The sequence below is a fragment of the Pavona decussata genome, unplaced genomic scaffold (assembly GCF_977016875.1).
Source record: "Pavona decussata unplaced genomic scaffold, jaPavDecu1.1 SCAFFOLD_69, whole genome shotgun sequence".
Taxonomy (NCBI): domain Eukaryota; kingdom Metazoa; phylum Cnidaria; class Anthozoa; order Scleractinia; family Agariciidae; genus Pavona; species Pavona decussata.
This window is the reverse complement of record NW_028145488.1, coordinates 2,377,501-2,391,267: the sequence shown is the minus strand read 5'-3', so window position 1 is coordinate 2,391,267 and position 13,767 is coordinate 2,377,501. Positions and strand designations below refer to the sequence as shown.

Here is a 13,767-nt window from a genome sequence, read left to right as displayed (position 1 = left end):
TCTCGTCCCGGTCAGTCCCGGTATCCAGGACGGAGTGTTCATTTGGGAAAAATTTCCAGCTCGGTTACCGAGATCTCGGTAACCGGGCCAGTCCGCCTTCTCATATGAACACATCGAAATTTTTGTTAAGAAAAGAGTGGCGAGACGAGATCTCGGAAACCGAGCCAGCCCGGTCAACCGGGCTCATATGAAGAGGCCCCAAGTGGCACAGTATTAAACTTGATCAGATAAGATTGATAAGATCCTAGTCTATTATTCACTGTAACTTTCTATGATTGTATGTCGTGGTGAATAAATAAATAAATAATTTTAAATTACCCCAAAGATTTGGACTGCCGGTTTGCTGTCTTCCGGTTAATTATCTTAAGCAAGTAATGTATAATTTTATTTTAGTAGCTATGAGTTTGTTTTCTCATTTTACTCTTTCAATAGCTCCGATCAATCCGATTCAATTCAATTCAAAGCAATTGAATTCAGATCAATTCAATTCGAAACTTAATATGTGACTGGTCGTTTGATAAATTATTCACATTCGTTTATCTCTGACGCACGACTAGTTTTTTGACCTTTTAAATACATGTAGTGTACGTATTGGTTTTTGGGAGGTGATGAGGAGGCTATTGGTCCCTTAAATTTTGAAATTAAAAAAAATGTGGCCCCGGCAAAACTCTTGTAGCAGTAAACAGACAAACCATGACCGGGAATGAGTCTGGCTTCTATTTCTAACGCCTTTAAGATCACAAGTAGAGGTTTAGGGACCGCTCATTATTTATGTAGAGGGGGGGAGGGAAAAATATTTTGATAGATGTGGCGTACGCGTGCGTTTGACATTTTGGCCCCAAATTGAGCTATCGGAATCCGTACTTGTTTGACTCTGTGTTAAATGTTTACATTTTACGTTGTCTTACGGTGCAACAAAAAGCTTGAAACGTTATCAAAGTTGGAAATTTCGGAACGGTCCGTACTCCGGGTCCAGATGGGAAAATCCGGACCGCAGGAGCGCGCGTGATTAGCTAATCAAAGATTTAGGATTTAGAAATGCTGAGAAGCTGGAGAAAAAAAGAAGACAGTTACTTCCTTTCCAATTTTCATGTGAAAGGACCTTGTCAAAAACTTTTCCAGATTTCGCCCAAAAATGGACCATTTGTTATTATTCATTCCAGTGACAAATGGTACCATATCCCTGCTCTATATTTTTGGTATTTGCCAGCAATTTTATTACTTAAACCATGTAAAAAATGAAAAATCCCAATATCCCAATATCCCAGCTTATACATATTTCTGCTTATTAACATTAATAATAAATAATAATTATACATTATTATCAATTATATACTTGCGTTTGAATTATTAACTCGCAACTCGAAGTCTAACTCGAAGTCCAACTCGAAGTCTAACTCGAAGTCCAACTCGAAGTCTAACTCGAAGTCCAACTCGAACTCGAACTCGAATCCAAACTCGACAGTACCCTACTCCCTTTTTGATTGGCTCAATTTCTAACGCGTTGTGTGATTGGATATTTCCCTATTGAGCAATATCACGCAATACTGTACAAAGCTAAAAATAAAATTTGTACAAGCTGCAGTACAAAACAATTTATTTGTATATCAAAAGGTCAAAGTGGTTATGCCTGATTCGTCAGTTTTTTGTAATTTATGCTGTCGTGATATAGAAAAGAGTCACGAAAGAGTTTTGCTCGTTTAGGGATGGAAACAATTCGACAAAAATATTTTTACCTAACAGCAATTCCCGAAGCAAATTTTCTTGCTCGGGCAGAAGATTAGATATTTCAAATTGCTCTTTCACGGCTCCAAACGCTGGTTCCCAACTTTCTTCAGAAATGACCGTCATTTTCTTTTGATTCACAACGCTAAAATATGTCAAAACTATTCATCGATTAATCCAAGGGAAAACCCGGGAAAGTACTAGCAAGTACAAATCGCATTTTTAGCATCACGGCTGGAGAGCAGAGTATTGCGTGATTGCTCAAGAAGGAACGACCAATCAGAGAGCGCGTTAGAAATTAAACCAATCCGAAACGGTTACAGATATCCCTGCAAACTGGCGGGATACCAGAACAAGCTTTTTGGAGCCGTTGCGCAGACTGTATATATCGGGGATTTATAAACTGTCTGCGACGCAGGCTATAAAATGTCTGCATAATTAAAGTATGGGGCTGTGCGTAAATCTTGCTAGTTACTGTCTTCAATTCTGCAATGTTGATCAAAGATGATCCAAATGACTGTTAACGTTGATGCTAAAACCATGTTGCTCTACCTTCTGCAGTTGTCTGTGGTCCCTCAAAATCGTACAATATTGTCTCAGATCAATAATTTATTGTTGTTATTGTGCAATCATATACACATCAGTGTTTTCCAATTGCATGTCAAAATTCATGCTATATTAGTTTTTATTGTATCTCTCAGTTAGTACGAGCAATTTGATGGGTCAATTTTGCAGGCTGTATTTCACTGTACAGCCACTAAATTTGTAAGTTTCCTTTTTCTCGCATCTGAGTAACCACAGAGATATAATAAATATCTTAGTAATCTCATTTTCTCAGTCCATACAGTATGGACTAAGACTGGTGCAACTTACAGTATGGACCTTTAACCCAGTTAGTAAGAGGTGTTACTCTTACCAACTGAGAGTTAAGAGGTATCAGGTATTATTATCTACTCTTGATTTCAGTTTATCTGTCAGTTCAAGTGTTAAAGAGTTGGCTCGAGATGTGCAAATGTTCTTGGAGTATGATTTGGTAAGTTACAACATTGATACCAGCAATTTCCAACTCTTTATGTTTAATATTTATTAGTATTCACTACTATTGTTGTATGTGTGACGCAAGAGAGACAATTGCCTGCTCAAGGCTTTAATCAGCTAATCTCATAGCAATGTACAAGAAGTCTCAGTTGGGTTAAATATTATATAATTATACCGCTGACTGGAATCACAGGCTTGTAAGCACATGCAGGCAACCCAAAAACGAACAACATGTTCATAATGTCTGGCGCACAAAGTATTTTCTTATCTCAGTTCTTGCTATGGGGTGCAACAATAATATTATACTATAGTATGGCTGATAGAGAAGTCTGAATTACAGTCAAAGCATTTTGGACAGTGCATCTGCTATAAGGCAGTAAAGAAGAAACTAAAGGATACAGTGTAGTTTGTTTTAAATCATGTGCTAACTGTATTTGTTGCCATCATCTCTGTTTTAGTGCCTCTTATAGGCAAAAAAATAAACAGTTTAGTTATTCACCTAATAAGAGTTCTCCCCATCTCCCTCTTTTGTTTGCTTCTGTCAATCAATTTTATTTTTTTTTTATTTATTATTAGTACCATGCATACAGCTTTAATCATGAATCTAATCTAAATTAAAACCACAGTTCCTACTAAATGTTTGAGTTTTTTTTTTCAGTTTCAGTAATCAACAAGATTAAAGGCTTCCTGTGATGTCAGGGCTATCAAAGGTATTATCTTTGGTTTTAAGGGGGAAACTTGGTTGCCTATTATGATCAGCTGTAAGGTTAAATACTTCTGGGTGTGACAATGTGACATAGCTTTTGTCAATTGAGAAATTAAGGTTGAATTCAGCTTGTCATAGAAACTAACTTGTATTTGATATATTAAACAACTTGGCTTGCTTTGTACTGTGAAGGAGATTTTATAAAAATGGATTTTGAATAGTACACTTAAAGATATTTGTAATAACTTTTTACAGAATTAGAAGTAAAGTGACAGGTAACGGTTGGCATAAGATTCCAGGGATTCAGTCTGCAACAAGTTTATATAACTGATCTGTGCAATGTAGTATTTAGAAAAGTTGAAAATCCTTTAGTTTGTTTCATTAAGTTACACATAGTAAGTTTTGATGTGAAACAAGATACAATAATCTGTGCAGCCTCAGTAACATGTACAGACATACTAGCACATTGCACTGAACACACACAGTATGCTGACATTCAAATGCTGTATGCCAATTTTCCCTATAAAACCACAAACTTTCAGTAAATTCTCAATTTCATGTTTAATATGACTCCTGGCCGGCAGGTCTATTCCGGGGGTGAGGGGTGGGGGGTGGGGGGTGAGGGGTGAGGAATGGGGGTGGGGGGTGAGTTTAACAGACGTGGATCTAGACTCTCATATACGTGATAAACGAACATCCTGCAATCTCACACGAAATCACCAGGTCGGGGGTGAGGGTACGTTTAATTTGTTCATGGCGCGAGCTGTGGGGATCTGCGATCCACCTTAACATTATTGAGTTCGACAAACACATAAAAGTAATCCAAACTGTGGCTATCGTTTATTGTATTGCTTTTTTGTTTGAGACTCGTAAGATCTTGGATCTTGGATCGACTAAATGATACAACTGACGTCATATTGGTTTTGATTCTTCAAAGTGTAACAAAACTGTAACTTTATATATACAAATAAACTAGATTAACTTTCCCTGGTTAATCATGTACCATATGGCCTTCGAAAAACCAGTTGATAGGCTGGTTTGTCAATGATACTAAGTGGAGCAAGCGTCAATACTACTAAATGTCGCTATTGTCACGATACAATTACAAATGTCGTTATTGTCATTACACAAACAAACGTTCTGCTCTTGAGATATGAACCCTCTACTCTCATATTAATTCAGAATCTTGAAACTGCAACACAACTGTAACTGTAAATAATCTGGATTAACTTTTACGAATTTGCCAAAGTGGCATGTGAAAAACCGGAATCTAGACTGGTTTTGTTGAATCGTTACTTTAACTAGCGAGCAGTTTCCTTCCTTCACCTCCCCCCCCCCCCCTTTTTTTTTTTGGTGGGCAGAGAAAAAATGTTTTTCCCTTTTCTCGTTTGTATTTGGGATTTGAGCATGTTACATTTCGAATCTTCATTTCTAATCCTCTCTAGGATCAGAGAAAAAAGAAAGAAAAAAGTTCAATGCCTTCAGTTTATAATTTCTTTCAATTTCAGATTTCCGTTTTCCCTTCCTTGTAATCAGAGTTCCATTAATAGAAAACGGAACATAAAAATAAACAACAAACATGTTTTTAGTAACTAAAATATGCTGGTATCACTTATATTCGAGAGATAACTCTCACGACAATAAGCTCTAGTGTATTTGCCGTTGCCGATTAAGGCATTTCAATGGTCGAATCGTCCAACAGAGTAAAGCTTGAGGTTGGCCGCTGATAAGATTGGTCCTTAAAATTTTTAACGGACGTGCGTAAATAATGCTGAAGTAACGTGTACTGGGACTTCAGTGGCACAAACAATTACAGCTGACGATAAAATTATCAATTCAATTCGAAAAACAAACTTAGCACATAAATTTTTTGTGACACTTTCTAATTTTGCATATTTCGTGACAACGGGAAAATTCAGTCACGAAAATTAAATTAAGTGACTTGCCGTGCAAGCCTTTAGAAAATTGGCCAAAATCAAGTGCTGCGATGTACACTTCAAAATCTCGAAATTCACGTGTCGCGAAAAATTCATTTAATAATGTACACAAGCCAGCGAATCTCATGTTAGTGGTGGTATTCACTGTAGTCATGTTGGTGCTTACAAGCGGAACTTTACTGAACAAGGATGCACAGGGGGAAATTTCCGTCCTTTGCTGCATGCAACTACGATGACATTTCTATTTTTATGTAGCTTTTTTTTCAGTTTTCGCTTGCACCAATATGATACCGTGAAAAAAACCTGCATGGATTACATCTTGACTTGTATCCCCCTCAAGAAAATTAAGGCATGGGTCTCTAGTTATTTACTTGAAAAAATAAGAGGGTGGCCTATCATCTGAAGATTTAGCCGTAACTTCGTGGGACTTTGGCAGAGTAACATGGTTGCAAATGTCAAAGTATTGACATACACGATGTATGTAAATTGAGTTACGTGGTACGGCCGTAACGTCGTGAGACTTTGGAGAGTAACATGGTTGCAAATGTCAACATATATGAGAGTCTATGAGAGTATATGAGAGTCTAGATCCACGTCTGTTAAACTCACCCCCCACCTCCACCCCTCACCCCTCACCCCCACCCCTCACCCCTCACCCCCCACCCCTCACCCCTCACCCCCCACCCCTCACCCCTCACCCCTCACCCCCCACCCCTCACCCCCCACCCCCACCCCCCACCCCTCACCCGGAATAGACCTGCCGCTCCTGGCTGATTAGCCAATCTTGCACAGACGGTCATAAAGAGAATGTGTTCATTTTGAAGATGAAGGTGGGGTGCCTCAATTTCAAGGGGATTAGTGGATTTGTTTGTTTTTGCATTCCAGTAGACATTCTAAAATCCCAGAATGTTTTTGCAACTGCAAGTCAAGTTTTACCTTCTCACTTCAAGCAAAACAGTGTTTTCTCAAAGCAGGAAATCGATATCTCAATTTATAATAATTTGCCCAATATTCTTTGGTTAGTATAACAACCCTTTGCCTTAACTAATTTAGTTGAGAAGGAACACTGCTTGCAGCTTATCAGTAAATAATTATATTGTCTTTTAGGAGTCCTCCTTTCTTAACATAGCCTCTACATCACAGGAAGGTAATGGAGAGGAAGCCCCAAGTTTGTCCTCAAGAAGAACATTGAACGTAACTCTTCTAACCAGTGAATGGAGGTCAACAAAAGGAGGTGTGTCAACCATCAATAGAGAGCTCGCCATTCAGTTGGCAAAGTTCCCTGATGTGAAAGCCAGTGTCTATCTCCCTGAATGCAGTGAAGAGGATGAAAGAGTTGCTGCTGGTCACAATGTCCATCTCATTAAAGCAGAAAAACTGCATGGTATAAATCCAGATCTTTGGTTGTCCTCTCTACCAGCTCATCATGCTGTGGACTGTGTGATTGGACATGGAGTCCAACTCGGGAAACAAGCGCAACTGATAAAACGCCAATATGATTGTAAATGGATTCAGGTTGTCCACACTGACCCTGAAGAGCTTGGAATGTTCAAAACCAATGCAGATGCTGTTTCTAAAGGAGAGGAAAAGCACAGATTAGAAGTCAAACTCTGTGAATTGTCTGATCAAGTTGTAGCAGTTGGACCCAAGCTGGAGGAAGCTTTCTCAGGATATCTGCGTCCCTTCCAGAAAGATCAAAATGTTCTCAACCTCACCCCAGGCATCTTCTCTGAGTTTGCTGATGTGAAGGAAGCTTCTGAAGAAAGAAGAACATTTTCTGTTCTGTTGCTAGGGAGTGGTGGCAGTGAAGACTTGCAGCTGAAAGGTTATGACATTGCTGCTCAGGCAATTGCAAAGTTGAAAGACATGTCACAGCCCTACAAACTGAAGGTTGTTGGAGTACAAAGTGGAAGAGAGCAGCAAGTAGCAGAAATGTTGCTTAAGCAAGGCATTTCCCGTGATCAACTAGTTGTACGTGGTTTCAAAGAAAGAGAGCAGTTGGCTGAGCAGTTTTGTGAGGTAGATCTTGCTATAATGCCATCAAGATCTGAGGGGTTTGGGCTGCCTGCTCTTGAAGCTCTATCTGCTGGTCTTCCTGTGCTTGTAAGTGGCAACTCTGGTCTTGGAGAAGCTCTTAAGAATGTGCCTCATGCTTCAATCTGTGTAGTGGATTCAGACGATCCTAACAGGTGGGCTGAGGCAATCAGGAGTGTCCGTCAGAAAAGAAGAAATGTACGACTTGTGGAAATGAAGTCTATCTGTGAAGAGTATGCCAAGGTTTACAGCTGGGAGGAGCAGTGCAGGTCACTTGTGCAAAGAATGATGAACATCACTTCAGGTAAAATTCCTTTGTTGTATTAATAATGGCTGATGTGCCCTGTGGTATACAGCGGCCAGATTTTTACAAAGCCCTTCTAAGTGAAGGTGCCTCCCAAGTATTGTTTATTGAAAAAAGTTTACTGTTGGCTTAACATATGAGACTTACATGTGTGAGGGCTTTGGTGGATTGTACTTGAATGCCAGATTTTTGCAACTCAGATGTCACGTACATTCTCACAACTCTCTGATGTCAAATTTTCACAATCCTAATATCAGATCAAACAACTTGGATGTTGGATTTTGGAAGTAACAACTCAGAGGACAAATTTTCACAACGTGGATGTTGGATGGAAAGTTAACAAGCTTCCTCATATTACTGCATGCTTTGAATTGGTAAAGAATAACAATGCAATGGTCTGTGATAGTGGTCTGGGGTATAATGTACTAATAAAGGCCAGTACATGATGTACATCACTTTATGTTGATGTTACTGATTCAAGCACTGTGTATTTTTACACTCCTAAGATGCTATGTTGTATAATTTTGCTTATTACAGTTTTCCCCTCTGAAGGTCTCCCTGAGAGAAGACACTCGTCAGTAGCAGGTTACAGTCAGCTTCCTTTCCCTGCAGCCTCTCAAAGTCATCTGGCAAGTGGAACAGAAGGTAGGCATGAATCATTTTATCAAAACAGTTGCAAGGAAGCTATCTGGTAGCATCTGCAAAAATCGTTAAACAGTAAGCTTGATGTATGTTTATGACCTTTAGAAGTTGTTCCTGCATTTATGTAAATGTTGCAGACTGCCAGCTATCTGTGAAATTGTTTTTTACTGAAATCACTGGTGATGTATAGTTCCACCTAATATCACAATTTTCTCCTCTAAAGGTTATTCTGTTGGATTTAGTCCGTCTTCAGTAGCAGGTTACAATCAGCTTCCTGTCACCTTCCCTGTCACGTCTCAGACTTATCTAAGAAGTGGAACTGAAAGTAGGTGTAAACATTTAGTTTTATTCCATCAAAGCTATCGGTAACATTTGCAAAAATTGACCCAATTCAACCCAAATGACTTTTCAGATCGCTTTTTGTTGTGTAGGTTAAGATTGGCTGCAATTTTCGCATGTGGACTTGAATTCGTTCAGGGAATGATGCTCCAATATTTTATCTGCTGCTTTGTAAATTGTGCAGCAAAGCAGCAGATAAAACATTGAGCAAAGTTCAACGTGAATCTGAGCTAAAACAAGAAAAAGCGATCTGAAAAGTCATTTGGGCGATTATACATGTGTATGCTCTCAGCCCTTCGATTGTCAGCTGTCTTGGTGTGTCGATCATTAAACAATATTTTTTTATACAAGTGGTGTACTAAGATGTATGTGGCTTTTTCTCCTTGCATTCATGTACAAGCTGCATGCTGCTGTCTCGTTGTACATCCACTCTGAAAATAAAAGTGCTATGTTGTGTAATTTTCTTATTGCAATTTTGTGAAGGTTTTTCTGGTGGAAGTCAGTCTTCAGTCTCTAAAGAAGAGTTCAATTCATGAAATGATCACAGAAAGGGGAGTCGGCCTCTAGAAAATCATGCAAATTTATCCATTGAATATCTGGATTTCTCATTAAAATTGTTATTAATGCTACAGGACATACATGTATTTCTATTCTCACCATGCTTTTAAATAATTATTGCGTTCGACGAAGGAAGAATGCTTCCTAATCTTCTGGTCTGCCTGTGATCGCGTAGGTGCCCTGTGCATGCAAGGGAAAGCTGGCCCATGTTTTTTCGTTCAATCGATTGGCCGGCCGGCCGGCCGTTCACCTTTTCAACGCCATTTTGACTGAAGTCACAATTTCGTTGCGCAAAGCATTCTGCCTCGTGCTTTGCTGGAGTTTGTGTAAAGCGGCCAGCAGACTGTGTTCGTCTCACAACTCAAGTTTAGAGGTTTGTTTCTTTCACTCTTCGACGAACAAGGACATATACGGGATCATTTGCGATGAACAATACGGTAGCACACAGTTTTCTCTCTCTGAATTCATGAGGCTTCTATAATAATTTTTTATGCTTTGTACAAGGCTTTCAATATGCTAATTAGATCGGAACATTCAAAATGTTTATCGCTTCATAGCAGTGGGATTTTCGCGTAGCGTATAAGAAATACCTTGAAATCTTGTTGTTAGTAAATAGTAGTAGCAAGTAGAAATAAAAGTAAACCGTGTTGTGTTGAAGTACGTTCTTCGATGATTAAAGACGTTACGAAAATATTTTGCAAATGTCATGCAACCTTAATTATAATTTTTCTCTGACAGATTTGTCACGTTCTCGGGTTTGCCCCCAATCTCGTAGCTTCAGGGTGGAAGAGTGAAATAATCCCTCATGCTCCAGATGTTTCTTCACCCTCAAAGTTAAGATTTTTATTTGCCCATTAACTTTGCTTTATTCAGGCTGGGTAACCAGCAGTAAAACTGTGGTTATTAATTTGGAAAGGAAACTTCAAATATTCTGTGAAGATGATGATTATTGCAATAAAGAAAAGTTGCATAAAGAGTGAAACGAACGAAATAAGTCAAATTAAAACGAACAGGAAAGCGCCCAACATACCTAAGTTTTGTCCTATGTAAGGAATCGAACGCACTCCAATAATCTGTGATTACTACTAGTTATTATTATCATAATGGTGATAATGCAGTCCATACACTGTATGTCGGATGGCTGTGCAAGCCTCCTTATATTATTTACTGCATGCTTAAATTGATTTGGTAAAGAATGTTAACGCATTGGTCTGCTGATTGTGATCTGAGATGCTAATAAAGTCCAGTACATTTTGTAGCGCACTGTATGTTATTGAGATGTTGCTGCTGCATGCAAGCACTGCGTAGCTTTTCACTCCTAAAATGCTTTGTTGGCTAATTTTGCTCATTACAATTCTCCCCTCTGAAGGTTTTTCTGTTGGAAGTCAGTCTTCAGTAGCAGTTAACAGTCAGCTTCCTTTCCCTACAGCCTCTCAAACTCATCTGACAAGTGAAACAGAAGGTAGGTGGGAACTAGTTTTCTAATGGCAACAATCACTTACAACATTTTGTCAACACGAACATGTAACATTTGCAAAAACTTTTAGCTGCGTATGTCTTGTTGCCTTGTTAAATAATATTTAGATTTTTGATACTTGTATACTCTTTAAATATTATAATATATCATAGGATTCTTGGAAATACACTTGTTATTCCTTTTATTGGTGGTTTTAGTTATGACAGCTGAACAAATTTTCCGTGGTCTTGAGCAAATGCGACATGATGCAGGCAAGATCATCGGCAACACACATCTTCTTGGAGAGTTAAAGAAAATTGCTTCAGACAAAGGCTTGATAATCTCTCATAACAAGGGATCAGGGAATTGCATGTTTTATGCATTGTCAGAACAACTGGACCTGGTGAAAGGAATCCAAATCTCTCAAGAAGCATTGAGGCAGTGCATAGTCCAATACCTCAAGGAGAACCCTACACTGGTAAGTTACAATGTAGTATTGGTAATGTCTAACCACAGGCGTCCCAAGCTCACGTTTAGAGGAAGCGAAAAATTAATTATCTATTTATTCATAAATGCGTCACGGTTGTGTGAGTTGGAACGTGACCTTTCATCTTACGCTGTGTTAGGTTACATGAGAACCGTTGAGAATTTGAGCGCTTCATAAGACGACTTGTATGGGGAATAAAATATCGTTCATTTAGAAGGCTAAATACATTAAAATATCCTCATAAGACGGACTCCGTCTTATGAAGGAGAGAACAGTGGTGGCATAAAAAGCCCAAAACAGCGAAAATAACGAAAAAGCACAACAGACGCACAAGAGATGAGTTTTTTTTAATCATCTTACGTAAAAAATGAGGATATTTTAATGTATTTAGCGTTCTAAATAAACGATATTATACCCATTCAACGTCTTATAAAGCGCTCAAATGCTCAACGGTTCTCATGTAACCTAACACTGCGTAAGATGAAAGGTCACGTTCCAACTCACACAACCGTGACGCATTTATGAATAAATAGATAATTAATTTTTCGCTTTCTCTAAACGTGAGCTTGGGACGCCTGTGGTCTAACAAGTGAGTTTGGTTTCATTTCATGGTTATACAAATCTAGCAAAGCAATAAAATGGGAGAAGTTGGAGTTTCTTTTTCAAGTACAGATGCAAAAGTGGCTGACTGAAAAATATACCTCTATCATTATTCATCACAATAATTAAACACCATATCACATTCAAATCCTAGCAGTATGCTGATGTTTGTCACTGCATGAATGTAGTTTAATGGTCTTTAAGCTCCCACAATTTTCCTGTAGCTGAGTGCTATAACATCCAAATGGAAAGTCAAAGGTTCAACTCTGTTAGGGGGGAGAATTCAGATTTTCTTTTTCTGAGTAAAATATGCCTTTGTCACTAACTGAAAAATACCTCTATCAAGATAAAACTTAATTGTTGCTTCATATCTTGCTGGTTTTTATTTTGCAAGAAAAGGCAGAAGCCAATTGTTAAATGGTTGCTATTTCTTGGACAGTTGGTACATTATTCAAGGGCTGATATCACATGGATGCTTAAAGCCAAGCAAAGCTCTGAAATTCCATTGTATCCAATGCTTCAGTTATTCATTAACAACTGAATACATAACTTATTGGAACAGTTAATATGTTTCGGTATAATTTGGTTCGTTGCCGATTGATGCAATGGTTAATTTAGTGAAAAGCTTTACCCTTCAGTTGATCAGTGGATGAAGTGGCACAATGTACTTTGATATTTTTTTGTTAATAATATTATTGTTAATATGTTCTTTTTTTACAGCAAGATGGGACAGAACTGTTTAACTTTGTAGATGGACATCAGTCTTGGTCTGATTACCTAAGAAACATGGCAGCAGATGGGACATGGGGTGACCACGTCATTCTCCATGCTGCAGCAAACTACTTTAAAACATGCATTCACGTGATCAGCAGTCTGTCACATGACTTAACTATCCACCCAGAACATGATGTTAGCAGCAGCAGCCAGCTTGTTTTGGGACACCTGCATGAACATCACTATGTCAGCCTTCGACCCAAACCAGGTAGAGAAACTTATTAATATGTAAAACAATGCCAGCTAACCAGATTTGTCTTCTTATCACTTCAATATTTATTGAAGTTTATACTCCTGTTTAAAGGTGGGCAGATACCAGTTTTGAAAACGATCACATATTTGTACAATAATGTATTGTAACTTACATTTGGTATTCCTTTTCAAAGGCCTTTTCAAGAAAATTAAAAATATAATAACTAATTAACAATAAATTAATGACAAAGGAATAGGCATCACATAACATTAACAAAAATTGCCAACTGTCTTGGTGCATCATTAAACAATTATAGAAGTAGAACCAAAGGTAGTTGGAAACATTCTGTGTAATCCCATCAACTGTTACATTGCATTTAGATCACATTTTAACCCGATGACTAGACTGTTTCTTTTCTTTTTTTTTTTTTTGGTCCTTTTGGACCAAGCCGCCCCTCCATAATTTTGCAACCATAGAAGCTATGACATGGAGGTTTGGAGGATAGATAGTACATCCAAAGATGTTTCCTTGGAGGTTCACAATAAGAAGTAATGACGTCATATGACATGGAAAAAATCACATGATTGTCAATTGGATCGCCAAAGCTTTAGGAAAGTGCCTAAATTAGGTAAAAAGTAATAAAAACCAATACAGGAACACTAACATGAGCCAAATACACAAAAGTTACAGTAATTTTTTTTTTTGGTTTTAAAAAGAGATTTTTCATTTTCTGAAGAAACTGCCTGTGAGAAATTGGTTGCCATGATAACATCAAAGTCAACAAACACTAACCAACCACATCAAGTTTTTCCAGATAAATTTCCAAAAAAAGATAAAAAAAAGGTATTCAGGTTCAAAGTCACTGTAGGCAGAATCTGCACCCCCCCCCCCCCCCTAATAGTCAGTTTTCAAATAAAATCCTGATTTAAATTGACTCAAAAAATTTCTTAACTGTGTGAACATAATTTTCCTTG

The 13,767-nt window shown here is 38.1% G+C and overlaps 3 protein-coding genes and 1 pseudogene across 4 annotated transcripts in view; all 4 read left to right on the top strand.

Moving 5' to 3' along the window:
• Positions 1-13,767, top strand: part of LOC146477760 (uncharacterized) — a 150,056-nt pseudogene that overhangs the window by 126,503 nt on the left and 9,786 nt on the right. The gene's annotated exons all lie outside the window — the stretch shown is intronic.
• The window catches only part of LOC146477755 (uncharacterized), a 112,563-nt gene continuing 104,644 nt past the window's right edge, over positions 5,849-13,767 (top strand). The window contains exons 1-2 of the mRNA XM_085113092.1: positions 5,849-5,866; positions 6,514-7,744. Coding sequence (XP_084969218.1) covers positions 5,849-5,866; positions 6,514-7,744 — 1,249 coding nt within the window. The remainder of the gene's footprint in view (positions 5,867-6,513; positions 7,745-13,767) is intronic.
• LOC146477762 (OTU domain-containing protein DDB_G0284757-like) lies at positions 10,972-12,825 on the top strand. The gene is made up of 2 exons (XM_085113062.1): positions 10,972-11,217; positions 12,547-12,825. Exons 1-2 carry the CDS (start codon positions 10,996-10,998, stop codon positions 12,823-12,825), a joined length of 501 nt encoding a protein of 166 aa, XP_084969188.1. The 5' UTR covers positions 10,972-10,995.
• Positions 13,340-13,767, top strand: part of LOC146477761 (uncharacterized) — a 7,603-nt gene continuing 7,175 nt past the window's right edge. Inside the window, exon 1 of the mRNA XM_085113168.1 lies at positions 13,340-13,421. Within this exon, the coding sequence (XP_084969294.1) occupies positions 13,355-13,421 (67 nt within the window). The 5' untranslated portion in view covers positions 13,340-13,354. The remainder of the gene's footprint in view (positions 13,422-13,767) is intronic.